General features: G+C 40.0%; 1 protein-coding gene across 1 annotated transcript in view; it reads left to right on the top strand.

Moving 5' to 3' along the window:
* The window catches only part of LOC104532558 (dedicator of cytokinesis protein 1), a gene marked incomplete at both ends in the record, with an annotated part of 60,901 nt that extends 40,156 nt beyond the window's left edge, over positions 1-20,745 (top strand). The window contains 5 exons of the mRNA XM_010177797.1: positions 1,589-1,726; positions 5,110-5,255; positions 10,328-10,526; positions 14,918-15,071; positions 20,600-20,745. Coding sequence (XP_010176099.1) covers positions 1,589-1,726; positions 5,110-5,255; positions 10,328-10,526; positions 14,918-15,071; positions 20,600-20,745 — 783 coding nt within the window. The remainder of the gene's footprint in view (positions 1-1,588; positions 1,727-5,109; positions 5,256-10,327; positions 10,527-14,917; positions 15,072-20,599) is intronic.
* Between the last annotated feature and the right edge of the window lie 2,284 nt (positions 20,746-23,029).

Below are 23,029 nucleotides of genomic sequence, written 5' to 3' on the forward strand. Positions count from 1 at the left end.
GATTTTCTAAGTTGGAGATGGCTGCTCCCTAGGACAGGCTCATTAGTACCTTTTCTGCTTGTAAAAATTAGCTCCGAGCTGAAGCTTCAGACCCCTCGTGTACTTCATCTGATAATTTGATTTATTTTTAATTTTTTTTTTTTAAAGAATCCATTTAAAATGTTAACAAGTTCTTTTAAATAAATGAGCCAAGTGGCCACTTATCCCTGCAAATCAGGTCACTCTGTGGCCTGATAATTAGGAAAATTTGGAAATACATTCAGAGCAGGGAAATTTTCTGTTTTTCATGTTTAATTTTTGTAGAATGCAAATCCATATGGCTATAAATAGAAGTGGCTACAGTAAAAAATGTTGTCATTATTCTTAATTCTCTTTGTAGTCTTTTAGGAGAAGAAACTGTGTCCTTTTAAATAGTGCCAAATCAGAGAATTGTCTTGATAAGATTTTTTTGAGTGTGCTCATCTGCAGTTTGTCTGTGTATTTATTATTCTCCTTCTGATTGCTGCTCAGTCTTATTAGAAAAATCTGTTTTTAATCAGTATTATGATTTAATTATGAATTATTAAGAAGCAGCCTCTTAGCTTGATTGCTGCAGAGAATATCAAAGTTAGAATCAGAGCAGTGTGTGGGCTGAAACAGACCTGGAAGAGGAAATATTTTTCCTAAGCTGGAGGTAGAAAACTTTAATGGTCTGTCTGGATAGCTGTGGGAATGAAAATGTCTCTCTTAAAACATTTTAAAAGGTCAGCTACACCTCCACACTATGAACTAATTATATAATCCTGTGTTGGCATGGATATTTGGTGACAGAAGCTTTGAAGATAAATGATTCTTTTCAGTTAAAAAAAGCAAATTAATTTAATTTTTTTTCTCTCTTCTGTTTTGTTCCCAAAGAAAATAAAATAATTTTTTTTCTGAGGCAAAAATGTGGAGTATATAAAACTATATGTTTTATTAATAAATATTGCTCTGCAATATATACATATCCAAGGATGTAGCTCATTTGCAGTTTTAGAAATAACATTTATTAAAGAAAACCTACAAGTATTTTCTCCTTTAAGATTTTATTCTCATGAAGCTGGGAAAGGACTGATATTAATAACCCGGCGTGAGAGTCGCCGTTTATCAGTTTGCCATTTCAAAGCAGAGCGTGTATGGGGGCCTGTGAATATAACATCACAGGAATATTTGTGCTAGCTGATAAATTCCACTCTGCCTCCAGTATCTGGTTACTGGGCAGAAATATGTATTTATTTCAAGGGACTTTGGTTAACAGATAAAGAAGTAAACAATGTATAACAGATTTTTAGATGCTTTTTTACTATGTGGTGATTATTATATAAAGATTATTATGGTGATGATGATGATGATGATAATTATTCTTGTTGTTTTTGTTTATTAAAATGTTTATTTTATATTTATCACATTGTTGTTGTTGTTGTTATTATTATTATTGTTGTTGTTGTTGTTATTGTTATTGTTATTATTATTCCACAAGATCTTTCACTCCTTGTATGTGGTACTCTTGCCCTAACTCTTCACTTAGGAAGTTCTGGGCAGACTGAGGCAGTGTAACTCTATTTTCCAGATCCCATTCCTGGCAGAAGGCATCCGGATTCATGGGGAGAAGGTGACAGAGGCTCTGCGGCCATTCCATGAGCGGATGGAAGCTTGTTTCAGGCAACTGAAAGACAAAGTGGAAAAACAATACGGGGTCCGAGCTGTCGTAAGTTACCTCCTAATTTTATGTTTCCCAAATATCTGGAATTTCTGTAAATTATGGGCAACTTTGTATTTCTGTATTAGAATTGTCAGGGATGAAAAAAGCAGCGTTGATGCAGCATTGCCTGGTTGTTCTCAGTGGTCATCGCTTGAAGCCAACAAATCATTAAATAATGAGCAGGTGCTATAAGAAATCACAGAATCACAGACTGGTCTGGGTTGGAAGGGACCTTAAAGCTCATCCAGTCCCAACCCCCCTGCCAGCAGCAGGGACACCTTCCACTAGACCAGGTTGCTCAAAGCCTCATCCAGCCTGGCCTTGAACACTTCCAGGGAGGGGTCTTCAGATGATCAGAAAACTTTAGTTCTTTCCATTTTCCAGCATGAGAACAATTTCTAAATTGCCCGAATGTGTTCTTTGACAGTCAAGATAATTCTTCAATATTCAATTTTTAAGGAATTTGGTTTAAAAAAATAAAAAATTGCCACCAAGAGCACTATAACGTGATTCTCCTGGAGCTGATTGTCACCTTTTCATAGACATAATTCCCTTTGAGATGTGAGGGCTCTACCCTCAGCTCAGATTCTCACACTCCCTAACAGCAGAGAGTAGGCTCCTACTTAATGAGATGTAGCAGTGCTGGAGTTCATGCTTTTCTCATTCCAAAAACCTATTTTCAGTTGCTGCTTCATCTTTAAGGTGCAGCCAAGAATTTGGTGGTGTTTCCAGTGGGATTTTATTCTGTTTTTAATCTGAGTGTTACCCACTGGAGAGGAAGGCCAAAAGCCAGCATACAGCTTCATAATTGAGAATATAATTGGCAATTCCATCAACATCCACGTGGATTGGGTGCTGCTATAGGAATCAGTTTTTAAAAGGATATAAAAACCCAAGATGCCAGTGGTTAGAGTTGCTCTAAGATTAAATATGCGGAGCTGATGATATATTGAAGGCTGCCGAGGTGACTTTTATCTCTGTCTCCTCGTAATCCTGACAGTGCTGTTGTAAACGCACTATAATTTTTCAGTTTATTTTGTGAAATGACAGCAGTAGGTGAAACTTGCATATGCACTGTGCGTATCTTCTCACTCACTGCTACAGAAAATAAACCACATAGATTTACCAGAAAAGACCCATTTGTCCTCTACGTCCAGCGTATCGTCAAAGATGAGCTGGCTCCTTCCCACCAGCCCTGTGATGACTCCTCTCCTGCATGGTGGCCCTGCAGCCCCCAACCTCAACAGAGGACACCCCACTCCCCTGGGGAGGAAGGTGGCACTGCAAGGTACCGTGGTGGCAGTAGCCTGTCCTTGGCACTTTGGAAGTGCCAGGAAACTCTAGAGTTCTCCCTCTTTGCTGCAAAGGTTTTGAGGTGAACTTGGAGTCGTCAGAGCTATTCACAGAATCCCAGAACTGCCTCGACTGGAAAAGCCCTTTAAGATCATGGAGTCCAACCATGAACCCAACACTGACAAGTCCCCGACTAACCCATGTCCCTCAGCACTATGTCTACACGACTCTTCAATCCCTCCAGGGATGGGGACTCCACCACTGCCCTGGGCAACCCCTTCCAATGCCTCAGAACCCTTTCAGCAAAGAAATTCTTCCTCACATCCCATCTCAACTGCCCTGGCCACAACTGGAGCCCATTTCCTCTTGGCCTGTCCCTTGTTCCTTGGTTGAACAGACCCACCCTCACCTCTCTCCACCCTCCTTTCAGGGACTTGGACAGAGCCAGAAGGTCTCCCCTCAGCCTCCCTTTCTCCAGACTAAATATTACTTCATGGGCTCAGATTTTGAAGGTGGTTATCTCTGCAGCCATGAGGCTAAAACCATCTGCAGTTGTGCTTTTCACCCTGAAAACTCAGTGTCTGCAGTGCAATCTCATAGAGAGGAAATCAGAGAGAAAATGGTGCCCTTCCCATCCTTAAACCATCCAGGGCAAGAACATCAGATGGAAGCTCCATCATAATCTAGTCCTTATTAAATTAATAAATAAAAGATTGAGAAATAGAAAAAGAGAAGTTGGTAACGAGTTCTCCAATTTCACTTTTGACACTAAACTGATTCTAAAAAGAACAAAGCAACCAAGATAGACCTGAACAGCCGTAAACCAGCACCTTCTTCATCCAGTTCTGGTTATGGTCACTAAGTGGTGCGTGCCACTGAGCTTATGGATGTTATGGCCAATCACAGCAATGTAAACAGAGTGTGAATGTGGTTCCAAATTATCTCTGGAAAACCCCACAGAGATTGATTCTGAAGAGTGGATGATGCGGGATGTGGTGAGGGATAGAGCTTCAGCTTTCTTCTCAGTGAGATGCAGAACGTCCTGGGCTGAGGAGGTGTCAGGAAAGATGCTACAGCAGGCAGGGTGGAAAGAACGTGCCAAGTGATGTTCTCCAGAAGCCATGACTTTGTTTTTAATGAGAACACTGAGATCTCAGGAGGAACCTGCCAGCCTTTGTGATATCCTTCTAAGTGGTGTCCCATTTGTAGTCGTTCAAATCCCATCTTGCTGATATATTTAGGAAAAGTTCAAATAGTAATTTATTCCCAAGGAGAACAGGAATAATTGACATTAATGAAACCTGCATGCCAGTCACTTCATTAATACCCATTTACATCATCAAGGAGATGACTGGGAAGTCACACCCAGGTGGTGCTATCTTTCCAGTTTCACTCTTCCCACCAGTAAGAATTGTCAGGATTGATGGAGTTTTATCGCTTCTGTCTTCTTTGTACATGACCAATTTCCCAGTAGTTGACAGGGTGGAAAATATACCTGTAATTAAACTGCGTGGGATTCTTATTTGTTGACTGAAAGAGTTCAATTATTTTGCGCATATATCAGTTATTAATGACTAACAAAGCTTGTATAAATATTCATATTCTGCAACAACAACAAAAAATCTTTAATATATTTTCTTCTTAACCTAGACGTCACTCTGCAAATTGGTTCTCTCTCTCCTCTTAGTGGTATTTTAATTTTTATTTATTTTTATTTTTTATTATTATTTTTATTATTATTTCTATTTTGTTTTTTTAAAACCTCAAATTTTTTTTAAATCTACTCACAGACCAGTCACTTCAATTGCAGAGACAGGTAAAAAAAAAAAAAAAAAAGTTAAATGTAAAAAGCTCCTTTTTAAAGCCCAGATGTAAAAAAAAACCAATATGTAAATTCCATTGAAGCAAATTAATTATTGGAATATGTTAAAAATTAAATGTATTTATTCTTACTCCTGCAGATGGATTTTCTTTAGAGTTGTTTTCTTTGTTGTTAAACGTGATGTATAATTAAAAATTTAATATTTTTTTTTTTGGAGCCAGGTATCAGCTGCGTTGTGATTTCAGAAGTAAGATCTTACGTTTCTTTATTGCAGCCTTCAAGTCTGGATGATAGACGAGGCAGTCGGCCACGGTCTATGGTGAGATCCTTCACCATGCCATCGTCTTCAAGACCTCTCTCGGTTGCGTCGGTGTCTTCCATCTCCTCTGACAGCACACCTTCTCGTCCTGGCTCAGATGGGTACGTAAGAAATAATCATTCAATAATGACTGAATGCTGGAGATTGATGGAGATTATGATTTGATGTGCTAATTGATAGGTTTTTAGGTTTGTCACCAAAATGGTCCAGGTTTTGGTGCTATCACAGTGTTACTCCTGATCCTACTGACTCCTCCTGTGTGGCACCGTGACATTTGATCTCAGAAGGAACTGGGGGGTTTTTTTGGTTGGCTTTTCCCAGTGTATTTTGTCCCAGATTTGGTTCATCATAATACCCTACAAGCATAAATACAACACAAGAGTGTGAGTATCTAGTGTGGGGTGGGGATGGCACTTTTAAGTATATATTATTTTTCCCTAATATATAGACATTTATCTCAAGATATTTTCCTTGTCCTTTTTTTTTTAGCCAAGATCAATATAATGCTCTTCTTAGTCCTCTTTAAAACAAAGTTAAACAAAACCCCTTAAGCATTCAAACAAAAAACCCCCAAAGAGGAGATAAATTATCCACTTTTAAAGTATTACAAGTGTAATAATTCAGAAGTGACCTTGTGCAAAGTTGGTGATGAGACGTTTGTTGAGCCGGCCCCGTCATGGTTAACAGGTACAGCCTGGGAGAAGGAAAGGGATTAACTAACTGCTCAATCATTTCTTCTCACTTTTACTGCCAGAGGAAAAGCTGCTTATGGCAAGATTGTACTTCAAGACTTATCAAGATATTTCACATGAGAACTGGGAATTCTGTTGATAAGCCCTGTCTCACAGTCGCATCCCTCAAAAGAACAAAATAATCTGGTTTTTTATTGAGGTTTCCATGCAGCCTCAGAAGTCCCTTCTCCCTCTGCCTCCCCCTAGGCATTCCCATAATCCAAAAATTCAATATTTGACCAAGGTGGCAATTTTTTTTCAAAGCCTCCTGAGGGGCTGCTAACTTACAGAGATGTACTAGAAACATCCGTGTCCCTTGTGGACCTTCCGAGGGAGTTATTGCCTGACGAGAGAGTAAAAGCATCAAGTACAATTAAATACAGCACCTAAGGACCAACGTGATACTTACCTTGATTACAAACAGTTCATGTACCCGTTGGGAAGAACTGCAAACAGCCCAATTCAGCTCTCATGACGTTACCCTCTCTAACATATGCATGGTGAGTCATCTCGATAGAAATGTAGGACAGCAGAGATGATAATGTGTTTTGACTAATTCATCCACAAAAGTTGTCTTGCTGCAACTTGACAATAACTATCATCCCAAATTAGTGGGCAACTGTGTTTTATCTCGGAATAAAAATACTGATCCTGCCTCTACCTCTTTCTCTTTTTCCCTTCAAAATCATTAGATATATATTTTTCTTTCTCTGTTGGATCCTATTTTCTTAATTTTTGCATCTCCATCACAGCTTTGTTGTGGCAAGTGTCACTTAGCAGTTTTGGAGGATCTCGTGAGTCCATTCAGTATGTATATTAGAAAAAAACAAAACAAAACAAAACAAAAAGATCACAGTGAGATCATGTGAGATCATAGTACACGTGAGGAAAATATAACGGCCAACTATCATCACTCGTTAAGACCTCAAAAAAATGCTCATTTGCTTGATCAGTGGAGCAGGAGAAGAAGAACCATCAGATGTGAATAACACATTGGCTGCCCCCTCCCTAGAAGTGTTGAAGGCCAGGTTGGATGAGGCTTTGAGCAACCTGGTCTAGTGGAAGGTGTCCCTGCTGCTGGCAGGGGGGTTGGAACTGGATGAGCTTTAAGGTCCCTTCCAACCCAAACCAGTCTGGGATTCTGTGCTTCTATGATTAACATACTGAAAGGCCTCAAAAATTCAAATGACTGTAAAAATCATGTGTCACTACAAACTTGGAAGAAGCTCACCCATGTTGAACCATAGTTGATTGGCTTTATGGTCAGTTGTCCTCTCCTGCTTTCCATTTCCCCCCTCTGCACATATTAATTCTGAGATTAGAGATGAAGCTGAGAAAAATAACTAAAATTAAGCCAACAGACTGTCTTGCCCAGATCAACCAACTTATATTTTATGCCATCTCCAGCTTCTCTTGCTTTGGAGCTTTTCAACTGTAAAAACTCAAAGCAGACATTGATATAGTGTGTGTTTTACAACTCCCAGCTCTACGTATAAATAAAACTCTGACTTGAAAAAAGGACCTTGGGTTTATTCACTGCTCAAAATGGGACTTAGAAGTACAAATCTGAGCACTTACAAGCATGGTTGGGAGCGAGGAGGTCCCAGTGTGCCTGTATGATTTGCAGTCTGTTGCCAAAGTCTTGATGTTCTTCAAGTAGGAGCATGGCATGCTAGCCCATTTTATCCCTGATATGTTGCGTACAGATCATTAATAGAACTAATAATAGCAATGCCTGGAAGGAAAGCAATTAATCATTGTCTGAAGAATGGCAGTTCCTCTTGGAAACTTGCAGTCAGACTGCGAGGTGGCTGTCATCGCCTTCCAGCCCAGCAGAAGTGGCTAAAATAGGCAATTCAAGTGGTTAAAACAGGGTGTCAGGAGAGCTGTCCTCTGGTCTGGGCTTTGTCACTGATGTGCTTTGTGGCCCCAGGCAAGTCATTGGCCTCCTTTTTCCATATCGGTAAAATGGGATGAAAAAAGCTTGTGGTTTTGTCCCCTGTGTGAGTTTGGCTTTGGTCGTGAGGGTGATGGCTCAGGGGCTGTCACCACAATTGCTGCTTTGAGCATCGATGAGCTAACTTGCACTAGAAACTAAAGGGCCTTTAGTGCTTCAAACAAAAGTAGTAATAATAGTTTTGGATATTGCTGATGGATATTTCTGCTAGTGGAGATGAGTAGGGTGATGAGGTTGATCAGAGGGAGCTGGAGCAGCTCTGCTGTGAGGACAGGCTGAGAGAGTTGGGGCTGGAGAAGAGGAGGCTCCAGGGAGACCTTCTAGTGGCCTCCCGGGACCTGAAGGGGCTCCAGGAAGGCTGGGGAGGGACTTTGGCCAAGGGCAGGGGGGGACAGATGGCTTGAAACTGGAAGAGGGGAGATTGAGTTGAGATGTGAGGAAGAAATTCTTCACTGTGAGGGTGGTCAGACAGTGGAACAGGTTGCCCAAGGGAGTTGTAGACTGCTCCTCCCTGGAAGTGTTGAAGGCCAGGCTGGATGAGGCTTTGAGCAACCTGGTCTAGTGGAAGGTGTCCCTGCTGATGGCAGGGGGGTTGGAACTGGATGAGCTTTAAGGTCCCTTCCAACCCAAACCTTTCTATCATTGTATGACAAATTCACTTCAAATTGTCTGCACCATGTACCCTCCAGTATTTCACAGGGAAGACTGTGGCCTGTCCATGCATCCATCACTGTGGCATAGAAATACTTTTCCAAAGTGAATAAGTAAACTGGTTTCATTTGTTTGGGTTTTTTTTTTGTCTTGGTTTTGATTTTGTAATGTGATGATTTGAGACATCCTCTTAAAATCTGTCAGAGTAATTTTAACTGGAACATGATTTTAGTAGTTTCTTTAGTTTATAATAGAAAATAAGTCATAAAATATTTTCTCTAGTTAAGAATATTTTAGCTCATTAAGAGTAAAATATATCTTTACCTTTTATTTAAGCTAGTCATTCAAAAAAGGTGCGAGAAGAGAGATTCCTTTAGAATCATAGAATCATAGAATGGTTTGGGTTGGAAGGGACCTTAAAGATCATCCAGTCCCAACCCCCCTGCCAGCAGCAGGGACACCTTCCACTAGACCAGGTTGCTCAAAGCCTCATCCAGCCTGGCCTTCAACACTTCCAGGGAGGGGGCAGCCACAACTTCCTTGGGCAACCTGTTCCAGTGTCTGACCACCCTCACAGTGAAGAACTTCTTCCTAATATCTAATCTAAACCTCCCCTCTTTCAGCTTAAACCCATTTCCCCTTGTTTTGTCATTAACTGCCCTTATGAAAAGTCCTTCCCCAGCTTTCTTGTAGCCCCTTCAGGTACTGGGAGGCCACTATAAGATCTCCCCAGAGATCTTATCTAAATTACTAAGTAAAAATTAGCTAAAAAGAGTTCCAGTATTACTTAGAAGAGTGCTTTCCCTATAAAATAAAAACTCCTTAAAAAATGAAGTTTTCCTTTAAAAGTTCATTGAACCCATAAAGATTTTTTTTCCTTTGTAGACATAAAAAAAAATAGCAATGGACAATATTTAAATTGCAGAGGTGAGGCAGTAGTGTATCCTTCTTGCCTATATTCACATACTTGAAGCATTCCAGGTTGGAATATCCTCACACTTACATGGAAAACCCAAGGTAGACACACGGTGTGTTATGAACAGGAATGGTGCTCGTGTCTGTGGCTGAAGCTTGATACCACATGTTTTTCTGCAATGGATAGGTGTTTCCTTTGTGTTAATTGATTTTCTGTGAGAAGGTGCTGTAATTCCGATGAGTGAGAAGGATTAGAAAGTGTTTTCTGTTGTGCATGTTCAACAGAAAAGCACTAGATCTCTGCAAAACTAGTTCTCAGCTGTTACTCCTTCTCTGGGGAATAAATAAATAAATCTTCCTAAAATAAAAAGACAAGAAAATCCAGGAGGAATTTGAGGAGTTGTTGGGGTTTTTTTCTTTAAAAAAAACCAAACAACTTCTCAAATTCCTTTTTCTTTTAAAAAAACCCATTAAAGCCATTGTAGACATAGGAACTGGTGCAGGGCAGGTAGGAGTGACATTTCATTCATGCATTATACAGTTAATCTGGTGCTAATTTCCACTGGAGTTTCCAGGCTGGTGCCCCAGCATAGATAGTGGGAATGCTGAATTAGAAACTCATTTTTATGTAAACCACATCCAGTGAAACTCAGGAGTTTGTGTAGCTGTAAACCAGTAAATTTACTACAGAGCAGGGCAATAAGAGGTACTGGTTCTGCAGCAGTTCTGCAGTAAATTTTATTATACAACAATTATGATTGTAATGACCTTCTGCCCCCTTCTTTTCTCTCTAATGAGTTTTTCCTGGATTAGCAAAGCATCATTAACTCAAGTGAGACTTTGGGAAATAATGTAAATAACAAGTAGGTGTTTTGAAAATAATATTTTTATTGATCTAAGCAACAACAATTTTCTTTAGGTTTGTGCTGGAACCCCTCCTGCCAAAAAAGATGCATTCTAGGTCTCAAGATAAATTGGACAAGGATGACCTAGATAAAGATAAGAAAGAAAAGAAGAAGGAGAAAAGGAACAGCAAGCATCAAGAGATATTTGATAAAGATTTTAAATCTACGGATATTTCTCTGCAGCAGTCTGAAGCAGTGATCCTTTCAGAGACGGTAATTTTATTAGCAAGTAATGCTTTATCTAATTCTGAGCAGTGTTTTTTCTCTTTTTAAATAAAAATGACGGTTTTTACGATTCAGTTTATTTTTAGAGCAAAAATAACTCGAGGGGAATACACTACCATTTTAATATACCTGATAATGAATCCAAAATACAGATTTTATTTACAGTGTGTAAAAAAAAAAAAAAAAAAAATCATTGTATTTTGTATGAAAATCTTAACCAAAAGCTATTTGATCAGAGGAACAGATGGCATATCCCAAGTAAAAGAAATGCTACCATTTTAGCAGCCTTTTGAAGTTATGGTTCCTGGTAGATGGTGATGGGTTTTCTCTTATTTCAGCTGACTATTGCAAGATACTTTTTGGTGGGAGTGTTACAAGGTCATTTTGTGCATGGCAAGGACGTATTTTTGAATGTCTATTTTGAGTCGAAAACCGTTCCACTGGTGACTGTGTGTAAGAATATTAACTACAGGACATCTCTCTTAAACCCTCTCTTCTTGGTGTATATTTAATTCACTGAAACTGTCCTAAAGGCTTAGGTATCTTCAGAAGTTGGAGGTGGGAAATTGAAAGCAAGACCATTTTAAGCTGGAGCAGGAAGGGCGTGAACTAACTGTAACCACCTCCAAATCTCTGCCTGGACACCTGTTTGAAGGCCAATAGTTTAAAACGTGCCCTCCAGAAATAATGTTCTTTTCAAGATGTGCACATGTACTTGTAGAGCCGACTTTGAACTCAGCAGAGCCTTTCCTTGGTGGCTGTGTCATTTACATTGGACTTTTGAAATGGTTTCTCTCTGCCCTGTGATGACTGGATCCTTTAAGTCTTTCTGTTTGGTGTTTGTAGCAGAATCTTACTGAGATGTTCAGCCATAGTTCCTCTATATTCTGGATTTGCTCCTCCTTTTCCATCCAGAGATGATCTAATCTCTCACGTGTGTCATCTGACATCTTGGGGGCCTACAAGAAAGCTCGGGAAGGACTTTTCATAAGGGCAGTTAATGACAGAACAAGGGGAAATGGGTTTAAACTGAAAGAGGGGAGGTTTAGATGAGATATTAGGAAGAAGTTCTTCACTGTGAGGGTGGTCAGACACTGGAACAGGTTGCCCAAGGAAGTTGTGGATGCCCCCTCCCTGGAAGTGTTCTCGGCCAGGTTGGATGAGGCTTTGAGCAACCTGGTCTAGTGGAAGGTGTCCCTGCTGCTGGCAGGGGGGGTGGAACTGGATGAGCTTTAAGGGCCCTTCCAACCCAAACCCTTCTATGATTCTATGATCTTGGAAGATCAGAGTTGTTTTGTCTGATGTGGCCCTAGGCCCAGTATTAGCTTGGCAAAAAAACTCAGATAAAATCCCTTTTGTGCATCTCAGGCTTTTCACCCAAACTCCTTTGGCGCCAGTGAGTTTTTCCATTGACTCCAGTAAATTTTGGATCAGCCTTGGTTTGTTGAAATGGAGATTCCTCCTGCCAAAAAGCCAGTCAGGTGAACATCATCCTAGGATGGATTAAGAAAAGTGTGGCCATCACGTCAAGGGAGGTTTTCCTCCTCCTCTGCTCTGCCTTTGTGAGGCATCACGTGGAGTACTGTGTTCAGTTCTGGGCTCCCCAGTTCAAGAAGGACATAGAACTATTGGAGAGAGTCCAGCACTAAGATGATCAGGGGACTGGAGCTTCTACCATATGAGGAGAGGCTGAGAGAGCTGGGACTGTTCAACCTGGAGAAGAGGAGGCTGAGGGGGGATCTCATCAATGTCTATAAATATCTAAAGGGTGGGTGTCAAGAGGATGGGGCCAGGCTCTGCTCAGTGGTGCCCAGTGACAGGACAAGGGACAGTGATCACAAACTGGAAAACAGGATGTTCAACAAAAACACGAGGAAAAACTTCTTTACAGTGAGGGTGCCAGAGCCCTGGGACAGGCTGCCCAGAGAGGGTGTGGAGTCTCCATCTCTGGAGATGTTCCAACCCACCTGGACGTGTTCAATTACAACATCATTGTAAAGCACGATCCCAAATTTACGAAGAATATCAAGGGAGGGGCACAGCAGGCGTGTCAGCCCTCATTCCTGTCTCTGCTAAGCTTCTGCTACTCTTTTCAGAGATGGGGTGAGTATTTCCATCGCTGCGATGGATTTTTTTTATATAGGAACTTCTTTTCTTACCAATCAAATGAATCTTCATGGAAAATGCGGGAAGATGATAAAACTGCAGAATTATTTCATGGAGTTTGTAAATTTTCTTAAAAAAAAAAGAGCTTTCAGAGGCTGTTTTGGCTAGTTGTAGAGCTTAAATACTTTTTTTCCAAATTTCACTGTACTTGTAATGAATTTATTGACTGATCAAAACCCAGGCCCTAATTACAGAGATCTTGTACTACGATGATCTTATCAGAAGATAAATGAAGCACTTTGGTACGTGGAGATGATCAGTAATGTCTTTGTAGTTTTCTAGAGATTTATATCTTCTTTTAAGTACCAGATAAACTCCTTTAACATAAAGTCTCATTGTTAGTTCTTTGATTCCATAAGCTGATAGCAAACCTGACACTAAAGCCAGGTAGTTAACAAACCGCTCCAAAGCTTGTGTTAAAAATCAGAAGAACGGGCTGTACATTTTATTGATTTAGTGGCATCTAAGATCCCTTGTTATTGATCTTCCTTTCATTAGCCCAAAAAAAAATTAGCAATGGGTTCATTATGGATTAGTGGTCTCCAAAGAGTTGATATTGCCTAGCAGAGCCGTGGTTTATATCACAGAATCAAAACAGAACTTCATTTATATGAAGCTTTAAGAAGAGGACCAAGCCTGTCAGTCATAAAAATAGTTCAAATGTGTTTGAAATAAGTAGCTACAGACCAGGTTAACTTAAAAACTTGATTCCAGTTGTTGTTTTTTCTCCTGATTCTGGCATTGCAACTTTCCTAATCAATTAGTGTGTTTTCCTCACTTGCTTTTTTATAATTGTATGCCTCTGAGAAAGTGATTACTGTGCTTCTCCGTGCTACTAAAAATATGCTTTAAAAGATTTTGAAAGAGGAAACCTTTAGGACTTGAATTTTGGTATCAGGCAAATTTCTGGAAAGGTTACCCTGAGGTTTTGATGAACTTAAAAAAAAAAAATCAAAATTACATAGTTTATGGTCATTTGTTTCTGGTAGAAGGGTCTCAGAGACACAGCCTTTTATGCATACCCCCTTAGGGTTTGTTTTCTGAAAATAAAGGGAAGCACTCATACCTCATTTGAGATTTCTCCTTCACAACAGACTTTTTAAAACCAACATTTTGAAATTACAAAACTCTTCAAAAAAAACCATGAATTGCTGCTGGAATTTTCTCTTTTGTCCTAATGCAGCACCTTGGCTGTTCATCCCGTCTTAACCTTAGGCTGCTACTCCATTGTCTATGATCTCCTGGAAATAAACAATTCCTTTTTTCACCGCAATGACTAGAAATATGAGGGCTAGTGGATGGGTAACAAACAGTAGAGCTCAGAATTAAATTCATTAAAAGGAATCACCTTAACAAAGCATTAGCTGTCCATCAGATTACAAGTATCATATTTGGGGTTCTGATGGAAAATTTAAATGGATGTCCTGTTTTTTAGCTGAAACAGAACCAAGGGCTAGTGCCAGTGAAACTATCACAATGGAATATGAAGCTGCCAGAGCAAAACAATAGGGATATTTCAGTGAATTAAATATAAGCACAAACATGCACCATCCAGAAAGTGTTTCTGGACGGATTATGTCATCCTCAGAAGAGCGTTTGATCATGCAAGTCATTAAAGAGGTAAATTGTAAAAGGGAAGTAGAACCGTGGGAGAAGCAAGAAAATATTTTGAACGCTGGATGATTTTGTGTAAGAATATAGAATCATAGAATCATGGAATGGTCTGGGTTGGAAGGGACCTTAAAGAGCATCCAGTTCCAACCCCCCTGCCATCAGCAGGGACACCTTCCACTAGACCATGTTGCTCAAAGCCTCATCCAGCCTGGCCTTCAACACTTCCAGGGAGGGGGCATCCACAACTTCCTTGGGCAACCTGTTCCAGTGTCTCACCACAATATAGAATATATATATAGAATATATTATATAGACACTATATAATATAGAATTCCTTAGGTGTTATTAAGCAAGAGTTTGGAGATTTGGCTCATTTTTTCACAGAAAAATATGCCATGCTACAGGAAGGTGTGTGTTCTTAGTGTGGTTCATGGGGAGAAGGGCCAAACGTCTGGAGCTGTGGAAGACATTGGTATTGTGCGTTCTCATTGCCCCGTTACTGCGTAGGAGGTAGAGGGGAAGATGTATCAATCCCAAAGTCTGCTGCTCACTAACAACACATTTTCCTTTACTGTCTCCCTGGTTTTGTCCCTGTGCAGATCAGCCCACTAAGACCACAGAGACCAAAAAGCCAAGTCATAAACGTCATGTCAAGTGAAAGACGTTTCTCCGTCTCTCCATCGCCTCCCAGCTCCCAGGTGACACCACCTCCCATAACTCCACGGACAAAGCTTTCTTTCAGCATCCAGTCCAGTAAGTCTTTCAGTTTAACTGAATTTTCTTTTCCTGGCAACTTTTATGCGAAGTAACTTCTAGAGATGTGTTTTTCTGAGCACTGCATCACACCTTGGTTTGAATTCTTTGACTCAATCTTCTTGCTGTCGCCACGGGATCGCTTGCAGGAACAAGAATTTATCTCTTAACGTTGTGCTCCCTGCATTTGCCAAGGAAAATTATTTCAGTCTTTTCTAAAAGGAAGCAAAATTGTTGCATTGAAAAAAAGTCTTTTGAAGTAGTCATTAACAATTACTTAGGTATAGAGTAACTGTCAAAAATTAGCATTGTACTTGATTCTAGATTAGATTTTGGGTATTTTGGAGCATAAAGGCTGAAAAAATAATCTTTTAATGGAATTGTACTTAAGCTTAAAAGCTTAAAAGCACTTTTTAATGCGATGTAGCGAGTGCTAGCCAGAAGGGAGGGGAAAAAAAATCAATCTTTTTGACATATTTTTTGTTTGACATTGACATCTATCACTCAGTTTTTCTGTCAAATATCATCTGTTTGCTTTTTTTCTTCAGGAAATCCTATTGCAAAACTGGCTGTAATACAACAACTATTTGTTTTACAGTGCTGTTTTCCAAAAACTGCTATTCAGAGTTTTCAGGAAAAAAATAAAAGATCTTTTTGATCCATGTACCCAAATGCCATTCCAACAGTCAAGAGTGAAATGTTAGTATAGAGGAGAATAGATGATCAGTTTTAAGAAAAAAAATCTCATTCTATCAAAGTCACTTTGTTTTATTTCCTTTTTTTTGTTACTCAAAACCTTTTCCCTTCAATAGTGTTTTGGAAAGTTCTTGTTGCCAATTGCAGGTACGTGTCCTGTGAGCAGGAAAAAAAATTTATTTTACAAATCTACAGCAACAAAATTGTCTTCTAAAAGGCATGTTGCTTTGTTTCAATGATTTGGAATTGTTGGTTGCAAACATGTGGAAGAGGGATAAGCAAATGCAAACTGATGCAGTGTTTCCTTTGCTTAGTCTAACACCTGAAACAAGTATTTTGATAACGGTGAAATCTCTCCTTTCTTTACAGTTTTGATAGCCAAAGCCTACCAGTACGCTAAAAACTAGAAATACAGAGAAGTAGGGTATATATAGTCCTGTAAATAATATTATTTGAATTGGGTTATTTCTTCCTATATACATTTTATTAAAAGTAACTTAATCTCTTAAAAAAAAAAATCTCAAACTATAATGTTTTTCTGAGAATATTTGTTTCTGTATGCTGGAGATTTATGAGTGTTATAGAGAAGAGGTTCAGCTAACTGCAGAATCCATGGGACTTGTCCGTGGGATGAGAGGAAATGGCCTGAAGTTGTGCCCAGGGCAGTTGAGATGGGATGTGAGGAAGAATTTCTTTGCTGAAAGGGTTCTGAGGCATTGGAAGGGGTTGCCCAGGGCAGTGGTGGAGTCCCCATCCCTGGAGGGATTGAAGAGTCGTGTAGACATAGTGCTGAGGGACATGGGTTAGTCGGGGACTGGTCAGTGTTGGGTTCATGGTTGGACTCGATGAGCTTAAAGGGCTTTTCCAATCGAGGCAATTCTGTGATTCTGTAATCATTTGAGGAATTGTAGTGATAAAGAAAAAAATGTTTGGAATTCCAAGGATAAAGAAGTTACTGCAGTGCAGAAATGGGCTAAAAGCAGCTAATGGGTTGCTAAGCAATACTGCTTGCTCGTTAGCCAGCAGTTTAGGAGAATGGAGTGTAAAATTTGGTCATTAGGTTAAGAAGAAAAGGAAAAAAGTCATCTAACTGTTCTCTTGCCAGCTCAAAGATATTCTCAGTGGCACGTGTCCAGTAAAGTATAAATATTCACAGCATACGAGTCTGACAAAGCACCTTGAATAATGATAGGAAAGCAGAAATAATGACAGCAAACCAGAAATGATGAGTAATTACTTGTACGGTGACTGAGGGAGTGAAGTGTATTTCAGCTGAATTGAGCAGGAGAAAATGAATCGATCCTCTTGAAGCATGTCTGAAAATTACTGAAGTTTGTGTTCAATACCTGTTTCTGCAGTAGGGTGGGTGACTCCTGGATTTCATTTAACAGTGTGAGAGATTCGTTAGGCAGGGCAGATAATTTTTTTCATCATAGAAAGTTGTTGTTCTACTAAATAGTTTGCCAAACTGAGTGTAAATATGTTATTAATGTATATTATTATAGAATCACAGAATATTAGGGATTGGAAGGGACCTCGAAAGATCATCCAGTCCAACCCCCCTGCCAGAGCAGGAACCTAAATGAGATCACACAGGAAGGCGTCCAGGCAGGTCTTGAATGTCTCCAGAGAAGGAGACTCCACACCCTCCCTGGGCAGCCTGTCCCAGGGCTCTGGCACCCTCACTGGAAAGAAGTTTCATCTCAAGTTTAAGCAGAACCTCCTGTGCTCCAGCTCACACCCATTGCCCCTTGTCCTACCATTGGGCATCACTGAGAAGAGCCTGGCTCCATCCTCCTGACATTCACCCTTTACATATTTATAAACATTAATGAGGTCTCCCCTCAGTCTCCTCTTCTCCAAGCTAAAGAGCCCCAGCTCCCTTAGCCTTTCCTCTTAAGGGAGATGCTCCACTCCCTTCATCATCTTGGTGGCTCTGTGCTGGACTCTCTCCAGCAGTTCCCTGTCCTTCCTGAACTGTGGGGCCCAGAACTGCACAATATTCCAGATGTGAGAGGGGGAGGAGAACCTCTCTTGACCTACTAACCACACCCCTTCTAATGCACCCCAGGAAGCCATTGGCCTTCCTGGCCACAAGGGCACAGTGCTGGCTCATGGTCATCCATACATGTGGATGGAAATACTCTGGCCACATTTACAGGGATTTATAGCTGTCTGGCAAAAGGATGAGGTTGTGAAGGTGCCACGTGCAGGCTGTAGGAACAGAGAGCAGAAATCTAGAGCTGTAACAGGAGCTGGAGAATGTAGGGAAAAAAGGGACAGAAGCAGAGTTGGACTCAGTTGCATGGACAGTTGGTGACCATCCAGATTGTTTAGAGTATTGCAGATGTTAAAGTAGATTCACCACCAGACATTGTTTCTTCCACAGCTCTGGTGCAAACATTGCTCATCTGCTTTTCCATGAGTCTTCCAAATGTCCACCTGAAAGAACCAAAGAGTTTGTGGAACTCCTAACAAGACATGTCTTACCATCCTCTTGGTAGCGCCTGCTAGTCTACATGTAATGGCTTAGATGAAGTTAGTAGATACTGTAATATCATGTGAGATACAAAGATTAAGTGTTCAGGGCAGTTAAACTCACTTTATCTTTTGGTAATAGTCTGTTGTTATACTCCTTTTCAGTTTCCACCCAAGGAATTTATATAGAGAGACCTAAAAGCATGGCTTATTCTTATTTAATAATAAATTAATTTGGTAAATACCAGAAGCAGATTTCCCTCTCTGAAGCAGGATTGAAGGTTCTGCTGAAGTTCTAGCTAAAGCTACAGCTCTAAAGAAAATACCATTTTCCCAACATCTCCCAGTATTATCCTACACTGCATGGAAAAAACCAACCAAATAAATCCATATATAGATATATGTAGAGAGATAGATACATGGTTGTGGGTGAGACATGCAGGATGTATGTTCTGTTTTATGAGGTTTCCAGTCTCAAATGCCTGTGATCTTTAGATGTCCAGTATGGTTGAGAAATTCATGCAAAATGGACAGGGGGAAGTTCCTTCACAGCATCAATATGTAGTTACAAATGTGTAGCGTTGTTTTCCAGTTACCTGTTTAATGACATGAGCTTAGCAGAAGTAGATTCTGATGGGAGATATTTAAAGGAAACTATCATGAATGTTTGGGGAATGGAGAAATCTTCTGTGTGTAGGAAAAGAAGGATGAAAAACAGGTGCAATGGAAAAAATGATGAGAAATTCAGGTCCCAGAGGACAAACAACACTTTTCCGTCTGATGTAGAAGAAGCCACTGAAAATTTGAAGTCCCAGGATGGAAAATATTCTTCTTCCTGATGTAGTTGAAAGTTCAAGTGAAAGGATGAAGAGTGAAATTCCAGTTTTCAGTGACAAATCAATGCAGCCACCTTACAGTTAAATTGTGTTAGTGAGAGCCCATTTTAGAGAACAAGAAAATGACACTTTTAGGAAGGTATTGATAGGAAACCTTGCAATAAAAAATATCTGCATAAACAAACCCTCCACTTATTTCACAAATCACCCCAGTAAAATAAAAATAACCTTATTTCATTCCCTAAATTAAAACGCTTCCCTAATTTATCAAGAATAAATTAAGTTTCTTATCTCCTAGAGCTCACAGTGGGTTTTGCCTGTGTTAAAAGGACTGAATTACCCTGAAATACACCGTGGGTGGATTTCTACACAAAAGTCTATGTATCACCCGGGCCTCAATAAACTTTATTGTCCCTCAGGCTATTCACCTTTACAGCACGTACCTGCTAGGATTTATCTGCTAAGAAAAGGGAACTCTCTACCCAGCAAACAGTCATAATGAATGTTTTCAACTTTCTCTTGCGTGATTTTATTTACTCAACAACTAAACGCTGCTCATTTATTATAGTTACCTGGAGTTGGAAAGTTTTTGAGAGAGATGTAGTTAATTATAGGCTTTCATTTGTGGATTTTATTAAAAGGAGCTTTGATTTTACTGGGGGGGGAAGTAAATAAAGCTTAGCTCGATTGTATTTTCTTAGTGCACTTACCAAAACTACTACTGTGTGTTAATGTACAAGGTGAAAATGCAGAGCTTAGAGCTGAGAAAATTATATTTGCTAAGCTATGAATATTTTGGCATGAAATTTGAAGGAAAAAGTATTTTCTGTTAAAAAGAGGAGATCATAGAATCATAGAATCATAGACTGGTTTGGGTTGGAAGGGACCTTAAAGATCATCCAGTCCCAACCCCCCTGCCAGCAGCAGGGACACCTTCCACTAGACCAGGTTGCTCAAAGCCTCATCCAACCTGACCTTCACCACTTCCAGGGAGGGGACATCTACAACTTCCTTGGGCAACCTGTTCCAGTGTCTGACCACCCTCACAGTGAAGAGCTTCTTCCTAATATCTCATCTAAACCTCCCCTCTTTCAGCTTAAACCCATTTCCCCTTGTTTTGTCATTAACTGCCCTTATGAAAAGTCCCTCCTCAGCTTTCTTGTAGCCCCTTCAGGTACTGGGAGGCCACTATAAGATCTCCCCAGAGCCTTCTCTTCTCCAGGCTGAACAGCTTGAACAGAGATCATTCAAGTGTTTAGCGTGTATCCAAACAATTAGCCCAATGTGACTCCACAGTGCGTACTTGCCATCGATGCAGGGTTGGTTCATTTGTTCAACTTTCCTTTCAAATCCCTCATTAGATGAGCTGCAGGTAATTAGCGAGGCGGTGACGAGCAGACAAAGCTGTCGCTTGTGCAGCGTTGTCGCAGCGTCAATGCCGTAAGAATTGGTGCGGTCTGGATCTTTGGATTCAATTCAGTTATTGAAAGAGTTAAACCCCAGTGTTGATTTTTACAGATCTGGAGCTGAATGGTATGTCCAGTTCTGACATCCCCGACGTTCCTCCTCCTCTGCCTCTCAAAGGAAGCATGGCTGATTATGGTAACCTCATGGAAAGTCAAGACTTGATCAGCCCAACGACCTCCCCTCCTGCCCATCAAAGGGTGAGTCCCAGAGAAAGGATGAATCATTTTCTGCCATTTTCTTTGCTTTTTTGTACTTTGCATGGTCCACAGCGAGATGTAATCCTGAAATAATCCACCAGATCCAGAGATTTCTGCAGCTGCAAACAAACCTTTGGAGTAGGAAGGAATGACATCGCTGACGAGGACCAACCTGAAGGGAGGTTGGATTTATTCTGGTGGAGAAAACCAAGTAAAATGTTGTTAGCTGTGCTGGTGAGGAAGCTTAAACTGGCAGGGTATAGCCTCAGCAGCAAATTGCATTTAATAGCTCTTCAATCCTGTCTCAGGAAAGGAAATAAAACACGTACCTGACATCTTTCCTTACTGGAGCTCCGTTCTGTCGACATTCAGTCACCGCTTGTTTCCTCGAGGCAAAGACACGTGCCCCCTTTGAGGGAAGGAGCTCAGAAACACTCTTCATCATCAACAGGGTTTTCAGCTTTCTGAAGAAAATACATTTTTTTCAGCTGTGTGCTCTTTATCCTGGAAGCTTTTAAAAATAATATAGTCCTTTTCTTTAAAGCAGCACTTTAGAGAAGGGCCATTTATTTTCTTTTTGAAGAAAAAAATATGTTTAAAGAGGTTTTCTTTCTTTGACTTTGAAATATATAACTTTGGCCAAACTGTTATTTTATTGAACAATTCTCAACAGTAATGATTCTTTTTTTTTGTTTGCAGAAGTATCTTCCAGGATTTCTCTGAAGTTCATCATTCAAATGAAATGTTGCTGAGCAATTTGCTTTTCAGTACATTTCATGGTTAGAGAAAGCATTTCTGCTCTCAGCAGAGAAAGAGTCAGGCAGGAATTTAGTTGTAACTCTGGGAATAGTTTTATTTAGCACAGACTCTCAGTGTGCACAACAATACACAAGTCTGGCTTTTTCCATGGTTGTTGCAGGAATTTTGTATTTTCAGGCTAAATGGGGGGGGAAAAAACCCAGATCTAGAAGTAATTTCAGGGATGTGAGTAGTGTTACTCAAAACATAATGTTTTACTCATTATATGCATATATTGAAAAATGCTCTATTCCCATCAACTCTTCCATAGTTCTTCCTCATGGCTAGATGGTTCTAGTAAATATTTTCACTAGTTTTTCTTTTTGTGAACCCTTTTCCTCTGATTTCCATGGATTATACTAAGCTCTTACCCATTTCCTTGGCTTTTCTCTCAGGGGCCAGCTCTTGCTTGACCTGAATACAGACCTCTAAGTGGAAAATTACAGAATGTACAGGAGGTTTTTTGTCTAAGGAATCCATCTTCATGAAGGAACCTGAGAAATTCAAGTTTCTTGAACTCTTTCCTGTACGAGCTCCAGAGTTGTAAATACCTTTTGTATGATATGTTGTAAGTTTTAGGTCATGGTAGTAGCTCGGGATTGTTGACACGAGTTCAATTTTTACCTAAAAAGTGTTGAAGAAGATGATAAAATAGGGAATGAGGAATAAAAATCCCAATAGCCAGGTTCTTTTTCCCTGTGAGACTTTTCAAATGGGTTCTCACTCCATGGACAAATGTTAGATATTTACTGTACTACCTGCAAATGCCACCATGCTGTAATGGTTAGAGACCAGACCTGAAGTCAACTCAGGTTCTAACCTCAGTCTTGTTGCTGTTGAAGATGTGACCTTGCATAGCTCTTGTACCTGTCATGAGCAGAGTTTCTGCATCATTAAATGCAAGTTCATAAAAATAGTAGCAATATGCTACCCCTCACAGCAGAGGGGTTGGACTAGATGACCTCTAAAGGTCCCTTCCAACCCAAACCAGTCTGTGATTCTATGACTCTCTGCTCCCTTGGTTTTTTGAAAAGTTTTTTCAGGTCTTAATAATTTTTCTCTTTCCAGTCTTCACTGCTCAGGCTATTTTATTATTTTTTTCTAATATATTTTGTAACTGTAGGAATGGGCCATATTGTTCAACATCAAGTCTTGAAGGAGCTTGGGATTTAAGCATGCCTTAGAAATGCAATCAAAAATAATCCAGATTTTCTTCAGCATTGTATTTTCATACATTCATTTCATTTTCATTCCCTTTCCAAGACAACGGAATATAATTTCAAAGTCTGAAAAATGGATCTAATGCAGATTTGTCACAAAGCCACATATATTAGTCTTAGAATTAATTTTAGGGAAGTCTTCTAGTCTTGTAACAACCACTCTGTGCATTTATTTCATCGGGCTTATAGGAAGGAAGCTGTTAAAGAACATAAAGAAAACAAGTAGTGCTGGGCATGAAAGATCAGCTGGGTAAATTCTTATTACT

Source organism: Antrostomus carolinensis, unplaced genomic scaffold (genome assembly GCF_000700745.2).
Source record: "Antrostomus carolinensis isolate BGI_N321 unplaced genomic scaffold, ASM70074v2 scaffold5281, whole genome shotgun sequence".
NCBI lineage: Eukaryota > Metazoa > Chordata > Aves > Caprimulgiformes > Caprimulgidae > Antrostomus > Antrostomus carolinensis.